General features: G+C 40.1%; 1 protein-coding gene across 2 annotated transcripts in view; it reads right to left on the reverse strand.

Annotated features, from left to right (window-relative positions):
- Positions 1-18,574, reverse strand: part of Abca12 (ATP binding cassette subfamily A member 12) — a 151,887-nt gene that overhangs the window by 72,199 nt on the left and 61,114 nt on the right. For both annotated transcript variants that reach the window (XM_052749250.1, XM_052749248.1), the window contains exons 9-14: positions 14,761-14,830; positions 9,934-10,052; positions 8,876-8,982; positions 2,054-2,310; positions 1,850-1,962; positions 287-408 (exon numbers count right to left, since the gene is read on the reverse strand). In XM_052749250.1, coding sequence (XP_052605210.1) covers positions 287-408; positions 1,850-1,962; positions 2,054-2,310; positions 8,876-8,982; positions 9,934-10,052; positions 14,761-14,830 — 788 coding nt within the window. The remainder of the gene's footprint in view (positions 1-286; positions 409-1,849; positions 1,963-2,053; positions 2,311-8,875; positions 8,983-9,933; positions 10,053-14,760; positions 14,831-18,574) is intronic.

Consider the following 18,574-nt stretch of genomic DNA (forward strand, 5'->3'; position numbering starts at 1 on the left):
TTCAGAATTTCTCTTCTAAGGCTGGGAATGTAGCTTAGTGGTAGGTCCAATCTCCAGTATCACACACACACACACACACACACACACACACACACACACACACACACACACACAGGGGCAGAATACCTCTTCAAACTTCACTTAAGATTTAGACTTCTTTTCCCATTTGTATGGAAAATTGATCCAATTCATGTGCACCTTCCCGGTGTCTTGTTGATAGGTACTTTACTAAGTGCTGCATCAGCTTCTACAAACGGCCCTTACGTCCTCCACCACGAACCCTTACCTCAGCTCTGTTGTCCGGAATGGGAATGGCCAGCAGCTTGTCGATACTGGTATTGGACATTCCCATTGCCCTCAGCTCTTCTTTCAACTCTTCAATGTTTTTAAACATCTCTATTAATTGACCTGCAAGGAAAACACACAGACACACAATTCACACACCAGTTGTAATGCCGCTCTTTTTGGGTACAGTAACATCACTTCTAGACTACAATGTACTGAAAGTACATGCCTTGCCGGAAGCAGATGTCTCCCAGGGTAGGCAAGCTTTGCATCTTTGAGATCTATCTCTGTCTGATTTAGACTTGTTCTTATTATGATGCCATTCACTTGAGTTAACAGATTGCTCTAGGTTATAAATTTTCCTGCAGTGTCTGCAACCCAAAGTTGAACCAAGGAAAATAGGGTTTCCTCATAGACTTTGATCACATAATCCACTAAATAAATACGTCTCTATTTGATTTAAACCATCACATCAAATCAAAATGCTTTTTAATCTAAGATCATATGATATGTCAATTTGGGAATAGATTTGATAAATTGACTATAAAACATTTGTTTTTAATTTTGCCCAGAACACGATAGTTCATAATGGTTTTTACAATCATACATTACTTGTAAATTGAATGTGTGGAGGAATTTCAAGCACTTTTAGGATGGCAATTATAATTGTTTCACATTTGGGCCAATTAAGACATGGTAAACAATATTTTTATTTTTTTAGAAGATTGTAATCTCTGGGAACATTTTTTGTTTTTTTTTTTTAGACCTATTTTTATTTTATATGTATAGGTATTTTGTCTGCATGTGTGTCTGTGTACCATGTGAGTGTAGTGACCATAGAGAGTTCAGAGAGTGTCAGATACTCTGGGAATTAAGTTATAAATGGTTGTGAGATGTCAGGTAGGTGCTGTGAACTGAACCCAGGTCCTCTGGAAGAACATTATGCATGTTTAACCTCTGAGCATCTCTCCAGCCTTGATTGTTTATACTGTGACCCTCATACAACACATCTTCTTTATTTTTAGACTTAATGTCCTTCCAATTTCGTGCCTGACTGTTGTCTAAAATTCAGAATTTCTTTTTCTTCAGTGTTTAGGTATTATGCGAAGTAGAAATGTATTGCAATGTGTATCATGTTTAGAATACCAATAGAGAGTTCTCAGTTGAGATTTCTGCACACAGCTGTGCCTCCTTTTCAGGTTTTTTGTTTTTTGATCAGATTGTTCTCATAGAAGGAAGCATGTTTCATCCTCCTTCACACAGGCAAACTCTCTAATGCACTTTCCTATATCTAGAAACAACAGGTAAGTGGTCTCCCTTGCTAAATATTGGAAATCTTTGTGCTCTAACATTGTTTCAGGTTTCAGTCTCTGCTAACTCGCCATGTCACTATGTCCACTTTAGACAAGCAGCTCAACTTGAAAGCCTCAGGTTCCTCATTGTCAGGGCTGACAGAAGAGCAGGTTTGGTTGGGAACTTTGGGAAAAAAAAAAGCCTCTCTTAAACTGCAGCGTGACAAGCACATGCATCCTAATAAGCCTTTAGAATCCAGGCGGGGAAACACCTGGTCGCTCAGAAGCATCCGCGCTGGTATTGACATGCAGCATGGCCTCCACAGTTGGTATTAACTGTGTGATATTTTCCAAGTAATTCATTTGCAACGCCTGTTCCAGGAGCCTGGGACAAAACAGAAGAATAAATTCGAGTAGGCATCACCGGTTTTTGGAGACAGGATTGCACCAAGGAAGAAGATGATGAGAAAACTTACCAGTCCATATTTAGATTAATTTTGCTGGGATCTCCAGTAAGCAAATCCCTCAGCTTTGCAGAGACGACGTTGTCGTGGTACAGCAAGGCAGTGATGATATCAGCGCCCAGCTCGGCGGCTTCAATCAGCTGCACATGAAAGGCGTGGTCTTCACACAGCCTTCCGAAGCTCATGTCAGAGAGCTGGCAGGAGGCCTCGATCCAGCTGAAAGTTTCTGCTTCACAGAGAAGTTCTGTCAGGTTTCGAAGCTGAGACAGCTTCCCAGAAAGGGGAAAGAAGAGAAAGTAGATTAGTCATGTTTCGTCGGCGTTTGTCTGCCTGTGCGCTAGTGAGTTGGCCTTGGGCTTAGCTTTATAACGCAGCAGTGCCTTTTGCTGTGTGTATTGTTCTCTCCTAAGGATCCTGTAAAAAACCTTGAGACCCACTAGGCTTGTTTTTCTCAATGGTACAGATCCGCAGGTTTTTCCAATGTAGTTTTAAAAGTTAAGGGGGATAATGAAATGACTTGGGGGTTTAGAGAGCCTGCTACACAATATTGAAGGCTGCAGTTCATAACCAAGGACCGGTGTGAGAAGCCAGGTGGCCGGCAAACTCCTGCTCCAAGGCATCAGACAGACCCTCTGTTGGCTCTTGCAGGCGTGAAATACATACACCCGGGCATGCAGGTGCCTTCCTTCCCACAAAACAAACAAACAAATAAATAAATAAATAAAACCAAAATAAATCTTTAAAATTTAGGGGGCAAAGTAGTTTTACAGATACAGTTTAAATCACAATCATGTCAACAAATTTTTTATTTAATTTGAATTTTATATCTTGTGTAAGGTCAGAGAGACGGCAGATTTGGCTGGAACCTTTTACACAGGCCTTTCTTCCTCATATCCGTCACGGCGACTGTGATATATAACTAACCAGAACCAGAAAATAACAAGCACGGGTGAGGGTGTTCCAGCATTAGAACCCGGGTGTATTGTTGGTAGGAGTGTGATGTGGTGCAGCTTGTATGGAAAACAGTATTGTTCTTCCTCACAACTCAAAAATAAAAGGAGCATATGAGCCCAAATTCCACTTCTGAGTATATGCTTCAGGGAATGGAAAATAGTACATAGAGAGAGTACTCATATACCAATGTGCACAGAAACCTTATTTATAATAGTCAAGGAACAGAACAACTGAAGGGATGAATGGATAACCAGGATATACATAAAAATGAAACAATGTCTAAGCTATTGCAACATGGATGAACCTTGAGGATACTATGCTAAATGGAATCAGCCACTTGCAAAGACTATATAATTCCAATCTATGAGTGACCTAGAGGAATGCAGTTCCTAAACACAGGAAGTCAAAGAAGGACTATGAACTTGCAGAGGCTTGGGGGAGGGAGAAAGGGGGAGTTCGTTAATAGAAAAGGTTTCAGTTTTACATGATGAAAGGGATCCTGGAGATTGGTTACCGAACAATGTGAATGCAATTAACCTAACTGAACCCTACAGCTAAAAAAAATGGTTATGATCTAAATATTATGGTATGGTATCTTTTAACAATTAAAATTTAATCAACTTTTTTTAAGTCTTCAAGCTGTAGCGTGCATTAGCAACTTCATGGCAATAGACCTGATTTTCAGGTGTCTGCCTTGTTATTAACATTGTCTTCAGCCTTCTGATCTCTTTTAAAAAACTAAGCACTTTTGTCCTATGGAAATATTCAAAAAGACTTCTACTCCCAAACCCAGAAGAATAATAAATGCCAGAACTCCAACGATCTGAGCTCTCCAGTATATTCCTGGACTTCACTCACTATGTGCCATGTGTCCTCAGGATATGTTCCCAATTAATACATCCTGAGGGAGAAAAGAATTTGCCTCTGGGAACTCCAGTTCAGCTGTGTGTGGAAGCTACCCCAGAGCTATTCATTTCAAGAAGAAAAAAAAAAGTCCAGAGAAGCAAATGTCAGTGTTATTCACTGTAGCTTAGTTTCCCGTCAGAAGTTATATTTTAACAGAAATGAACTCTTCCCCAACAGGAGCATAGGTTTGCCAGCATTTATCTTCATGTATCACTGAGGAAGAAAGGCTGATGTGTCTTTAACAAGAGGTTTACAGTAAGCACAGGAAGGCCACAGAAGCCAATTACTTGACCATCCTGAAGAACGAGTATCATTGACTCATTTTTCACAGTATTGAATAACACAGTTGACTCATGGCTTTGAAAATTCTGACATGACTTCATAGGGTATGCAAAGTCTACTTGCTGGCCTTATTGCTATGAGAAATTTTCCATTCTGGACAAGACCCAATCATTCTGCACACTGTAACTACGTGTTTGACAAGCTATTCCTGACTTTGCTTCTCCAAATACTAGATATGTTTAAACCTCTAATGGATGGAGCCAGATGTCTACACACTACCGGCTTCTGCCTGCCCTTTGATGCTTTCTCAAAATCTGAATTTCATTTTATTAATTAATTTGTGTGTATTGGTGTTTTGCCTGTATGTGTGTCTGTGCACCATATGTGTGTCTGGTGCCCTCAAAGGCCAGAAGAGGGTTCCAAATACCCCGGAACTGGAGTCATAGAGGGTTGTGAGCTGCCATGTGGGCACTGGGGATTGAATTGTATTCTCTTGTATTAAGAGCCATCACTTTGGTCTCTTTTGAGGCTTTCTTGAACAAGGATAAATAACGTTGGGCCCATACATTCTTAACTGAGTTTTGAGAGGCAGCCAGCTTCAGTGACTTACTGAATGGACACTGAGAACGGTTCAGTAGCTGCGAGGTCAGTATCCACGGACGAAAAACCGATAAAATTCCATACAGTATAGTCGTGGTGGATGACATAAAGGGCAGCGAAAGAGATATCTGATACTTAGCTGCATTACTGAAGTTGGTTTGCTTCTCTAAAACAAGAATGTAAATCAGGGTGACTAATACGGGGTGGGGGTACTGAGAAGCAGACAGTCACCAAGGGGGGAATCTCAAGATTTTCACAAGTGTCATAACTCACTGCTTTATTCTAGGAGCAATACAGGCATTGCCCTTTCAGAAGCTATGAGCATTTTAGTTTTGTTTGTTTGTTTTTTGTTTTTGTTTTTGCTTTTGCTGTTTTACTCTTTGGGGGGGGGGGTCTGCCACCCAGTTCCCAAATAAACACAGGAAGGCTTATTTTTTCTTATGAATGCCCAGCTTTAGCTTGACTTGTTTCTAGCCAGCTTTCCTTAACTCTAATTAACCCATCTACCTTTTGCCTCTGAGCTTTTATTTTTCTCTATTTCTGTGTACCTTTTCTTTCCTTCTTACTCCATGGCTTGCTATGTAGCTGGGTGGCTGGCCCCTTCTTTTCTCGCTCCTCAAACCCTCCTCCCAGATTTCTCCTCCTATTTTATTCTTTCTGCCTGCCAGCCCTGCCTATCCTTTCTCCTGCCTTGCTACTGGCCATTCAGCTCTTTATTAGACCAATCAGGTGTTTCAGACAGACACAGTAACACAGTTTCACAGTTAAACAAATGCAACATTAAAAAAAAAAAAACACAACACATCTTTGCATCATTAAACAAATGTTCCAAAGCATAAACAAATGTAACATCTCAAAATAATATTCTACAACAGAGCATTAATGATAAACATAAACCCAGTGATTATAATTCTCGTTTAAAGGATTTGTTAGTGGTGCTATGGAGATGACTCAGTGCGTAAGATTGCTTGGTCTGCAAGCATTAGGATCTGAGAATGAAGCCATAACATTCACTGGCTACTCATGTCTGCAGCCCGAGCCCTGGAAGAGGAGATCCCAAGAACTTGTTTCCCGCTCAGTGAGAGACCCTGATGAAAAGCAGCAAGGTGGAGAGCAACAGAGGAAGACACCGAAAGTTCTGTTTTGTCTTCAGCATGTGTGCGCATGAGTGCATGAGGACACAAACTCATATGTCTGCAATTCACACACATACATAAGCATACACATACACACAGTATTTGTTAGTAAAACCAGAAGTGGTGTGAACACTTGTAATCCCAGCACCCAGGAAGCAGAGACAGGAGGATTAAGTCCATTATGGGCTACACAGTAAGTTCAGACCATTCAGGGCTGTACAGTGAGATGCTGTCTTAGACAAAGTAGACACTAACTTTAGATTACTGGTTTTCCAAAGCCCGGGTAAAGGCTCTGTTTCCTTCATCTCAGGCAGAGGTTCAGGCCTGTAGTTGGACAATGATCCATAACCAACTCCATTTCCAGCTATGATGGGCTTCCTCATTGCCCAATAGCTCCCAAATGCATCTGAATGAGGATTTTCATTAATATGATCATGAAGACTCTGTAATAGCATGGACATTAAGTGATAAATCCACAACACCCAGGAGCCCTTGGATGGTAAATAGAAATGGAGGGGAGGTCTGTCTTCAAAATTGAAAAGCGTTATTATCTGCATTCCTGCCCAGTATAAGAAACTTTATTTTGTGCATAGGAAGCTCATCTTTCCACCAAAAAGACTTAGAGAGAGAGAGAGAGAGAGAGAGAGAGAGAGAGAGAGAGAGAGAGAGAGAGAGAGAGAGAGAAATAGAAGGAAATATCATTAATGGGCAAACATCTGGTGTTTTGGAGGGTTTGCCCTGCTGAAAGGAAAGCTGTGAATAAAATTTGGGGCCTATGGACTGCACATGCATGCCACATTGGAAACAGCAGGAAGTAATAGCCTCCCTACTTATAAAACTGTAGGAGCCCGGCCTCATTCTTTCACGGACGTGTGCTGAGTAGCAGTTCAGAAAACACAGGGCTATTGTTGGCATTCTACCTTAATAATCTCGTTTATACACTCGGGAGTCAAACCCTTAGTTTTAGAGATGTGTGGTTTGGGAGATGAAGAAGGCCTGCTTTTGTCAGAGTTTCTACTCTAGTGAAGCGATATCACGTACATTCAGTAGACTGTAATTCTATGTAACGCGTTCCAAAGGCCAGCGTCTCAGCCCCAAGAGCTCCTGCTTCCCTGTGCCTCACCTCATTTTGACCTCCCGAACTTGGACTTGAAACTCCCTCCCGTCCTGTTCTCTGCACTGATTCCAAACAGGCAGTGCTTGCATTTATTATTTATTTATTTATTATTATGTATTATTATTTATTTATTAGTTTTTTTGTTTAGATTCTTTCAGACATGGCCCACTTAACTTTCTTTCAATCTAATCTCTTTCAAAAATGAAAAATTTGCCCTCTTCATATTTGATGCGTTCAAGACCAAACTCAAATTCCTTTACTAACAGAGCAGTCTTCAGGACCTAGGCATGGCCACCCTCCACAGCACCTTCCCTTCCTTTCCCATAGTTACCTTCGCCTTCCCATGACTCCAGGGAACCTTCGCCTGTCTTTGAGGCTCATGCCTCTGACCTCTTATAAACCCAAGTTTCTGTGTCTGGAATGTGTGAATGAATGTGAACTACTCCTACATGACTTTCAAGACACAGAATAAGTATTATACTCTTGGCCAAGTTTCTTCCTTCCACCTCTGTACCCCATAATCAGAGGTAGATAGCCCATCCTTACACACGGAACCCCGTCCATCTGCATACCACATCACTTATCTCACTGTGCCACAATTGTGACTCTGTCTTCCTGCCTTCTCTGCTGGCTGGATTATAAGAATTTCGGGATAGAGATGACGTCTTACGAATAAAAGAGGAAGTTGTCCTCACAGGAGCCAGTTCAAAGAAACAGAACAAAAGATTTTTTTCTAAAGTGAATCATGGACTGCAGAAGTCTTGCATTGTCTACAGAAGAGGAAGGAAGAATGACTTTGTGTGAATCACAAGGTTACTTGTCGAGCACATCGGAAAGAGACTTTTATCCTGACTTATCAGTGAGGATGATATCATAGTTATATAAAATGAAGGAAAGAGGCACAGATGTCTGGAAAACAAGGCAAAGGCGATAATCTAATGTCGCAGGAGTGACGTTTACACTGATTCTTGAAAGATAGATAAGAGCTTTCTGGGTGAATGTATGACTTCTTTCTCATTTGCATAAATTAAGATAATGCTAAATTAAGTACATTACAAAATTTGATTCATGTAGAATGCTGGGGCTAAAAGGTAGGTAGTCTAATGAGCACATTTATCTGTAATATACTTGGACATAATGTTTTGCATGCCTGCTTAATTACAGCTTGTTTACCGCACAGCAAATCACTTGCTTGCCCTAAATAAACCACTTCTAATTTAACTTTATCCCAGGCTACATAAATCCAATTAAACTGTAGTTCTTACCAGGAAAACTGCTTTCAAAACTCAATAGAGTTGCTTTAGAAATGAATTTTGTGATAATCTGTACACTGTGTGTGACTAGACAAAGGAGCACGAGCTGCTGGCTGAAGCTTAAGAGATCTACATTTTCATTCTCGTTTCCCTCTTCAGGGTCACGGGTTTTAACATGACTTATTAGTTTCTAATCTGATGACAAGAAAAACAGATAAGTTAACTTTTGAGACTTTTGTGCACCGGGAAGTCGGGATACAGCTTTTAAAATCTACTTTTGTAGATTTAAAAGCTAACAATGGGGCAAAATAAAAAAAAAATGATACAACAAACTCCCAAATTACGAAGCTTAATAAGATAACCATATTATGACGTGTTCATGGATGCTGATGAGCACCATGACTGGGCTCTTATGCATCACCTGATGCTGAGGTGACACCGAGAACCATAACGTAAAGCCAAGCAACTTTCTCACCGTTGGACCCGAGCGGAGCTGCAGGTGAAACAAGGTTGTCTGCAATAATCAGATATTTTAAGCGAATCTTCCTCACGTGTCATTTATTTATTATTTCCTTCCATGGCTTACCTTGGATTTCAGGACTTCGGGAAATGGAGGGACGTCATCCTCATAGGAGCCATTTTGAGGAAAAGATTTTCTGAAGCGAATCGTGGACTGCAGAAGTCTTAGATTATCTGCAGGGGAGGGAGGAAGAATTACTTCGTGAGAACCACAAGGTGACTTGGGGAGCACATCGGCAAGAGACTTTTATCCTGACTTATCAGTAAAGATTTTTTTTAGGATGATACTGTAGCTCAATATAAATATAAAATGAGTGAAAATTAACCTTTCCTTGAACCATGTGGACTATAGAGTTCATTATTTTTAAAATATTCACAGATGTGCTTCTTAGAGATAAAAAATGTTTCTAGTAAAGGTATTGCACAGCTTTGGCTCTTGGTGAATTAAATAATGTTTTAATTTCTGACTCTTGGGCACATTAGGTAGGAATACACGGAGGAGAAATAGATTGTATAATCACTGCATCCAAGTACATTCTTTCAACCATAATTGACTAATGTCTGGGGAAAAAAACCTCCAGTCTTAGATATATGTTGTAATGTTTGCTTGATACTGTGTTTCATAAACTACTTGGGTTAGGAAAAAATAACGTGTGAGAGAATAGTGGGAACCATTTGAATTGACTGCAGTCTTTATGGTTGCTGACATAGGTTTAAAAAAAATGAGAATTAAATGTGTGAAGGCAGGGAGTAGTCTGCCACATGGAGGCCTTTCTTCATGTAATATGTGAGAACTTTGGAACCCTTCCAACAACTTAGGGGCACTAAGGACACAGGAAATGTCGTGAAGGCTTGGATGGGCTCCTAATGACTCTGGAATCTCAGGAAGTTCATCCAAGTTACCTTCATCACATTGCTTAGTCTGAAACCATTCTACTAAAATCTGTTCGGGTGACCACAGGGTTCAAGTCGCAGCAAGAAGATAGCATAATGACATTAGAAATTCTATTTTAATATTAAATTACTTAACTAAAACTGGAGTATAAATATGAGAAAGGGGTTTTAAGAACTCTTCCTTTGATAAGCTCATGTCTTAACCCTTCAGAGCAGAGTTGAGAGTATCACCTGGGGATCCCCGGGCCAAGTCATCAGTCATATTTCTTACACATGCCAGGTAAGGAGAATACGGACTATTTGATGATATGTTCAAGACGGCATCTTCAAAATTTTCCAGGATCAGGAGCCTGTAAATTAGAAGATAATATATGACTAAAGAAAATCATTTAAAGTGTGATTTGTCGGCTGGAGTGCTAAAACCCCTGTGAAACTGGGTCTCCCTTTTCACCAAAACCTGATGTATAAAGGAGGCACACTTCTGAGCGCATGCTCCTGTGTGTGTGTGTGTGTGTGTGTGTGTGTGTGTGTGTGTGTGTGTGTGTGTGTGTGTGTGTGTGTGTCTGCTCCCTGCCATCTCAGCCATAAGGCTGCATCTCTATTTTGCGGCTTCTTCCATTACTGCTACATTTTAAGTCACAGAGAAAGGATAGATGCTGAGACCTGTTTTGAAGACAGGTGCTTTGAATTACACCGAACAACAGGCAAAGTAACTAAGAACAAGTTCTGTTACACGTTAATTTGCATTGTATCCAAATGCTGGTGGGTGGGACTTCTCCTAACACAGCCAGTGATAGAGGAAAGTGCACTAATACTAAAGAAACCTCTGGATGTTTGAACTGTGGGCTAACAACACTGGATCCTGAAGGAATATTAAAAAGAAATAAACCAACGCTAGGAAAAGTCTCCAACGTGGCAGCAGGAGAACACTTTATTGATCATATGGCTGACTATCACTTAATTATAATTCATGTCTTAAACAGTTTTTTTTTTAAATTTTTTTTCTGGTGATGGAGATTGAATCCAGCATGCCAGGCAAGGGCTCTTCCACTGAGCTACTTGCCCAGGCTTCTTAAAAATTCATTTACTTATTGTGGGGGAATAAGAGGTGCATAGTCCACAGAACATGGGTGGACATAGATAGAACATTTGCTGGAACTGGTTCTTCCAGGATGGGACTCAGGTCACCTGGTTGTACAACAAATGCCTCTACCCACAGGATCATTCTGCTAAATCACAAATTCCTGTTTTATAGTACTCATTCTAAAAGCTCTTGTTTAGGTATTTCCTTGACAAGAGACTGTGGAAAATGCCCCTTTTGGGTGCCTTAGATCTTTAAGCTTTAGACAGCTTGCTTCATCATTTATCAAAGCCTCTTTGGCGGTAATCAATTCCATTTATCAATTCACAAATAAAGGGCAGGAGAGTATAGGCTTAGACTAACTTGTATGGCTTAAATAAAAGGAACCATCTAGTCAGTAGATTTTTTTCAAATCAAATCACCTTATAACTAATACTAACCCACCAGGAATATAACAATGGCCAACAATACTAACTTCATTGTACAGGTTAGCCGTAGAATACCAAGTCATGCCTGTGTGCAGGTAAGTTTAATGTTCTGTCACTCAACCCAGGGTATGAGCCAGTCAAGGTCATAAAAGCAATGTAGAAAGAAAAAGAAAGAAAGAAAGAAAGAAAGAAAGAAAGAAAGAAAGAAAGAAAGAAAGGAAAGAAAGAAAGAAAGAAAGAAAGAAAGAAAGAAAGAAAGAAAGAAAGAAAGAAAGAAAGAAAGAAGAATGGAAGGAAGTAAGGAAAGAGACAGAGAGGCTGGGGGAAGAAAGGAAAGGAACCCTGAAGCATTGCTTTGGAATATATATGACAGCCATTGTTTTGGAATGTATGGTAGCATTAATGGAAATGGGAAGTTGTGTTAGAAGATTCCAAGGATAAACTAAAAGACAAGATTTAGAGAAACAAAATCCCAAGCAAGAGACAAACAATTTATGGAAGTATAAGTAAATACAGGCATCCATTATTTGGTGGTGATGGTGGTGGTGATGGTGAATAATCCATTTATTCCATTCCTTTGTAGTAGCAAGTACAGATTTCAAGAGAAATGTGTGTCTTGTGAACACCCTGAAGGAATGATCCATTCAATTTTCTACTCCACCCTCTGCTTACCCCGACAATATCTACATCACAGAATACCGAGCATTTACATTTTTGTGCATCATTGAGTAGATACACTCATCTGTAAAAGGGATGTAGCGAGCTGCAGAGATGCTAGCTGTTCAACCTGTCTGCCAATGAGGCATCTCTGGACGCCTTCACATGGACTGATTCCTGTAGGAAGGTTCTTGTGGTTCTCACCTTTTCACACCTTCCCTCTCGGTGTTTTCCACTGCTGGAGGTACAACACCGAGAGCCAGCTTCCCCAGGCAGCAGTGTCCAGGGGCAAAATGTTGGCCTAACTCTCTGTTGGATTTGAAGGGAACCAGAAGTATCATATATGCCCCTCCCTTCCATTTGCTTTAATGAACTTGATATATTCACAAATTTAGACTATATACACAAGCCACTGTTTTGTCATAAATACCTTGTGATTCTTTTAAACCAGCAATTTAAGAGCCTTTATACAAAATCCTGTCTTTCTCACTAAAGTGTTTACCATAAAAGGTAGGCTATGGGCATACACACACACATGCGTGTGCACACATGCACAGGCATGCACATGCACATAAATTGAAAAAGACATTAGAACACAAAGAATGATGGAGAAATGTAAGAGAAGAGTAATACTGAGCAGCTGTTATTAGAAAGAGCCAAACCCAAAGCCTTATTATCTTGTGGCACCATTGCATTGGTGCAATTATTTTAAAATGGAAATGCAAAGTTCAAAGAAACGCCTTGATTTCATCAATCATGACAAGGACCATCTTACAGGTATTGAATTCCTGCTAGGACACTGACAGCAATTGCTGAGGAATTTGCAAGACAGAAGTGCTGAGTATTGTCAATGCTGTGCAAGTCTGGAGGGATACCTAGCATCAGCAAAAGCATCTACAGTATCAATTTAAAGGGTTTTTGTAAAAAGAAAAATTATTATGTGTGATGGCTGTCTAGGAAGGATATCAAAGGCCTAGCTATCTAAAACATGACAACTGAGCTAAAGTGGGACTGCCCAGGAATTCTGTGAGAGAAGCACCTGGGCTGGAGGAGGGAAGTGATGGCAGAGGAAACAGGAAGCGGGTTTTGCCCAGAATTTACTTTTGGTTAGAGATCTTTCCATTAAACTCTATCTTAGAAAAAAAATGGTTAAAATAAGTATTTTTTGTTGCTAATTTAGTTTATTTTAAGTGGGATGTGAAAACAAAAAGTATGCATGTTTATGAGATACAATGCAGTGTTTCAACATGTACACATTATATAATATTTAATGATTTTAAGTGTGCCTGTCTTCTCATCATTTTTTATTTCTTAATGGCAAAAGAATTATAAAATCCTTTCTTCTAGCTTTTAAAAATATTTTATTTCATTTACGATGGATGTGATAGTGCATACCTTTAATCCCAGCACTTTGGAGATAGAGACAGGCCAATCTCTGTGAGTTCAAGGCCAGCCTGGTCTAAATAGCAAGCTACACATCAGCCAAGGGTACATAGTGAGACCTGTTTCATTTTTTAAAAATTTTATTTTATGTGCACGGGTGTTTTGCTTGCATGTATGCCTGTACACCACATGCGTACAGTTCTTGCAGCAGCCAGAAGAGGACATTGAATTCCCTATGATTGGTGGTAAAGATGGCTATGAGTTGCCATGTGGGTGCTGGGAAGGGAACCCGGGTCCTCTGAAAGAGCACCCAGTGTTCTTCACTGTTGAGCCATCTCTCCAGCCCCTCCTTGGCTTTTTGGAATGTGCTGCACATCACTGCTATATCTAGTCACTTTACTGCGCAACAACACTCTTGGAACTTCGTAGCTCTTCCTTAACTGTGTTTTAGGACCATTGAGCAGCCTCTCCTTGCCTTTTTCCTTATAGATTTTACCTGTGCAAATTTCCACTAGTACAAAGATGTGTTTGGGGTGACTAAATCCTGAGAACTGCAACAGCATGATTTATCAAGCTAAAGCAGCCTTTACCTACAAAACCAACTAGTTTCTAAATTGACCCTGAGCTACACCTAAGCCTGATACTACAGGAAACGACTTGCATTCCCTATCCTAATTATGAGTTCCTTCAAAATCTGCTCACGTTTGCAATCTTTAGACACCATGGTGTCCACTGTCAGTTCCTGGAGAAGTTCAAAATTAAATGATTTGTATTTTTTTTTCCTTATGTGAACATCCCGGAAAGCAGACAAATTTTGCATTATCTTGATTAAGCTTTAAAGTATCTTGACTCTTTAAAACTCTAAAGAATTAGCAATGTTAAAAATCTGGATGTTGCTAGGGCCTGAATGTATCGAATTTTATATGTTGACATTCTAGTTACCAGGGTGATGATGAGCTTAGAAGGTGTGGTCTTTGAGGGCAGAGCTCTTGAGAATGTGATTTGTGGCCTATAAAAGCAGCCTTGGAAAGGTGTCCTTCATGATCTGGGAGGCATGCTTTCTCAGACACCAAATCCGCTCCCACCATGATGCTGGGCTCACCCAGAAATGTGAAGAGTAAGCCTCCATCATCGATAAGCTGCCCTGTCCATGGTATTTTGTGACAGGAGCTGAGCAGGCTAACACAGATGCTTACATATTTTCCACAGAGAAAGACTTCATGAGTCTGGAAACAAGTTCCTACAAGACTTCACTCACAGGCACTGAGTAGCCCTTCCAAACATGGCTGGTTATGTCAGTCATGCAGTCTTAGGACAAGAAGAGTTCTTCATGCTATGTCATCCAAAGTATATTGAATAATACGCCCAAATTAGTTTCAACTTCACTACATCTTGATAATGTCCTTTGATGCTACAGTTGCATGGTTGTCCATGCTGATAAGATAATGGTGTTTATAAATGATTTTGTTTATTCAGCCAGGTAACCCACAATTTGAAAACACGACTTACTGGGCAGCCAGACTGCTTGGAGACAGTGCCTGTTCGTCATCACTGCTCCACGCGTGCGTTGAATTGTCACCTACAGCAATAAGACACGGGTAAACATAGAACGTTTTTGTTCAAAGACACTTTTACTCCTCACTGCCTATCCACCCCCCATCATCTCAAGTCCAATTAATAGTGGGAAATGCAAAACTTTTACAAATGATATTCACGTTCTTTTTGTTGGCAACATTTAAGGTTTTTGTAGGAAATGGTGTCTATTGATTAAAATAATCCCAACTTACGGAATTTCTAACAACTTTTTTCATGCACACATCAGACCACCGCATTATTTTGCCCTGAGACCTCTTTTCATAGGTGACTTTCATAATGAAAGATTGTGAACCTTGATCACAATTTGTTAATCAAATGAAACCACTTTCAGTCTAATGTGTCACTGGATGGTTTTTTCTGCCTCCCCTACCCACCCACCCAACTTGGGTGCTTCAGATGTAGACCTAGGAAACAGTTGCCTTCACTAATCTGTACTTTCTTTCAAAAAGCAGGCAGTGATCACTGGACCCAGTTATGAATGAGCATTGACTAGTGTAAACAGGATTGGTTGTTATCTCAAACAAGAAGGTACGGAGGGTGGAGGGTAACTCCAAAAACTGAATGTAATGACACCATACGTGAAGAGACACCATAACCCCTGAGGTTAAAAAGGTTCCTGACCCTGCTTGTTATATAGTTGAATTGTACAGACGAAGTGAGTGTAGAAACAACATGAAAAACTGGAAATGAAAAATTCTTTAAGCAGTCATGGCAAAAATGAAAACACTAAATCCAGGGCTTTCAGCCATCTTGCTCAGGAAGGGAATCAGCCCCATCTTTGGATGCTGCTCACAATGGGCCAGGATGCTTGGATGCTGTCATTTTTTCAGTAGCCTCACTAATTTTAGTAGAACCTTAAACTAGCAGATTTACTGGTTCTCCCATGGTTTCCAGGTCGTGCGTCCTACAGTCTTGTGAAAATGTCCTCGTGCAAAGCTATACAGACACCGTAATTTTTTTTATTTTTTCTGTTTTAGTGAAATAAATGTATACACAGAAGAATATCCCAGAATTTAAACTGTTCCCCCAACCAACTTCTGTATCATTCATGTCTAAGTTGGTTTGGCCTCTAGTAACTGTCAGAGTGGCCTTTTCAGTTTTCCTGTTCAGTGGAGTGGATTTTTCTAAGGTTTATCCAAAGGGCAATTGAATATTATTGTCCTACCTATAGAACATGGTTCATCAAGTTAAAAGACCAGCAACAAAGACACCCAGAATAAATATCCCAGTCAGTAATGGTAATACTATTACTTACTGATATCTATATATTGAAAAATTAAGGACAGAAATCTATTGAGACTTATTTTTTTCAATGGAAAGGTATGCAAAACTATTTCCCAAACCATTTCTTGTTCACTTTGAACTTCTGTATGAGGCTCTCGGGAGCTTTGTTGGCATTTGTACATTCTCTGGGTATGGAGTGTCTCTTTTTCATCAAGCTATTAAAGTGAGTAACTAATAGAAATTAACTTCGTGTTATCAGTGAGACTTGACCCCAAACTTAAACAGAAACTTGCCCCTTTATCTACTAAGGGCTCTAAAGTACTTCGGAAGAAATATTCTTACCAGTTTACTAAACAGACCAAAATGAATAGGAAAATGTTAAAACCATTAAAAAGCAAACTTTTATTTATATGGCTTTTGTAGAATCAGGCATGTAAAAAATGGTGCCCACAGACATCTAGATAACCCTTTTGCATCAGCATAGTTTCTTTTAATTATTATTACTTTGGGGTCGGTGGCATACCAAGAAAGGGTTTTGTTGGGATATTTTCTACTTTTTTCCATTTATTCATTTATTACTTCTCATGCATCCTGCAGTATGAGTGTTGAGATCAGAAGTCAACTCTGAGAGTTGGGCTTCTACTTCTGCTTGTCGGTCCCAGACTGAGATCATGCCATTATTCTTGTCAGCAAGTACCCAGTGATCCATCCTCCTGGCGCTTTACTGTGACATTTTCTTGTGTGTGTGTGTGTGTGTGTGTGTGTGTGTGTATGTATGTATGTATGTATATTTATATATATATGGTAGGTGCATACATATGTGTGTATGTGTATTATTATTATACTTTGTACCTGTTTACCCTCCACTGCTTTACTTCACTCTCATCTTTCTCCTGCTTGCTGAACCCCTCCATCCTTCCAAATAGCACACTTCTGCTTCCATGATACACACCCCACCACTCTCTTATTTTCCACCCCCTTTAGATTTTGTCTCTTTTCATAGTCTCCTTTCTATCATCTATGTATCTATGTATCTATCTATGTATCTATGTATCTATGTATCTATCTCTATCTACCTATCTCCTATTTTTCTACCTAAACCTAAACACAGGCTCCATATATAATGGTAAACTTGATATTTGTCTTTCTGAGCCTGGCTTATTTCACTTAATATAATGCTCCCTTGTGATATGCGCCTTATGTTCTTTATCCATTCTTGTGTTGATGGACATAAGGCCTGTTTCCAGATCCTGAGTATTATGAATAATATAAGAGTAAACATGGATGTGTAAAGACATCTGTGCTATGATGGCTAGAAGCCAGGAAGGATTACTTTGTTTTAAGAGTCAACTTTTAATTTCTTACTTATTACGACACACATGTACACTATGTGTGCACATGTGGGTATGTATGTGCCATAACACACATGGGAAAGTCATCAGACTTTCAAGGCAAGTGCTTCCCACGAAGTAATCTTGCCCACTCTGTTTTCTACATTAAAATATTGTTTCACTGGATTTATGACTTTGCAAAAAAGCACATGCCCATGATTCACAAAAGTGACCTCTGCTCCTGAAACTCACTCTTCATAAAAGGAACCACTAGAGCTCAGTATCCAGGATCTAGGGACCCCAGATTGGGTAGAGTACAGAATTAGACCCCTTAAGACAAAGAGAGGAGACAACCGCATCTCTGTGTTTTCATGGCTCATGTGGAGGCTTCGAATGATGTGCTAAGTGTGCTTCTAATTCAGGCTGGATCTGAGGCATGTCACAGGGAGCAGGAATTGAGGTATCCAGATGTGTAGGACACTAGTGGATAGCTATGAAATGTGTCATGTAGGAAGAAGTATGTCATGGCATGTGACATCCCGTCAGTGGTAGGAGATAAGAACAGTTCTGTGATCTGATGACAGCAGATACTGGTGTGTCCCAATGAGAAACTATGTAGCCCAGTGTGTCTGTGTCTCTGAAAGGAAACATGAGTGAGGTCATCCATAAAAAAGCTAAGGGACCTGGCTTTGAGAATAGATAGGTCCAGGGTCCACTCCCAGACTGGCCTCCTGCTGGCAGAGTAACACATATAAAGCCAGTGTCTTTGGCTGTGAATTGGGATAATATCTCAGAAGGGTTTTGATAACAGAATCACTTAGTGTTAACACAGATGGTGCAGTTGTTTTCTTCATTTGAAAGAATGCTGGTATGAGACCTGCAGGAGCCAACCAACTCTCTTATGACTCACTCTACCTTAAGTGAAGGTAAAACCTAGGTGACAGTACATATCCTTCAAACATGGCTAAAACCCACAAAGACTAAACAAGTGATGACCTGGCTGAGGTGGCAAGCTTCTGCACTTGTGGTCAGAGGCCCTCATGTAGATGAATTAGCATCATTGGTTTGAATTTGAGTTTCCTGAAGAAGCCCTAGAAATACCTGTGGAAAACTTTCAAAGGCCATGAAATTTCTGTTCAAGCAAGTAGGGGCCTGGAATTAATGACTAGGGA

This window comes from Peromyscus californicus, unplaced genomic scaffold (genome assembly GCF_007827085.1).
Source record: "Peromyscus californicus insignis strain IS unplaced genomic scaffold, ASM782708v3 Scaffold_21__1_contigs__length_65335640, whole genome shotgun sequence".
NCBI lineage: Eukaryota > Metazoa > Chordata > Mammalia > Rodentia > Cricetidae > Peromyscus > Peromyscus californicus.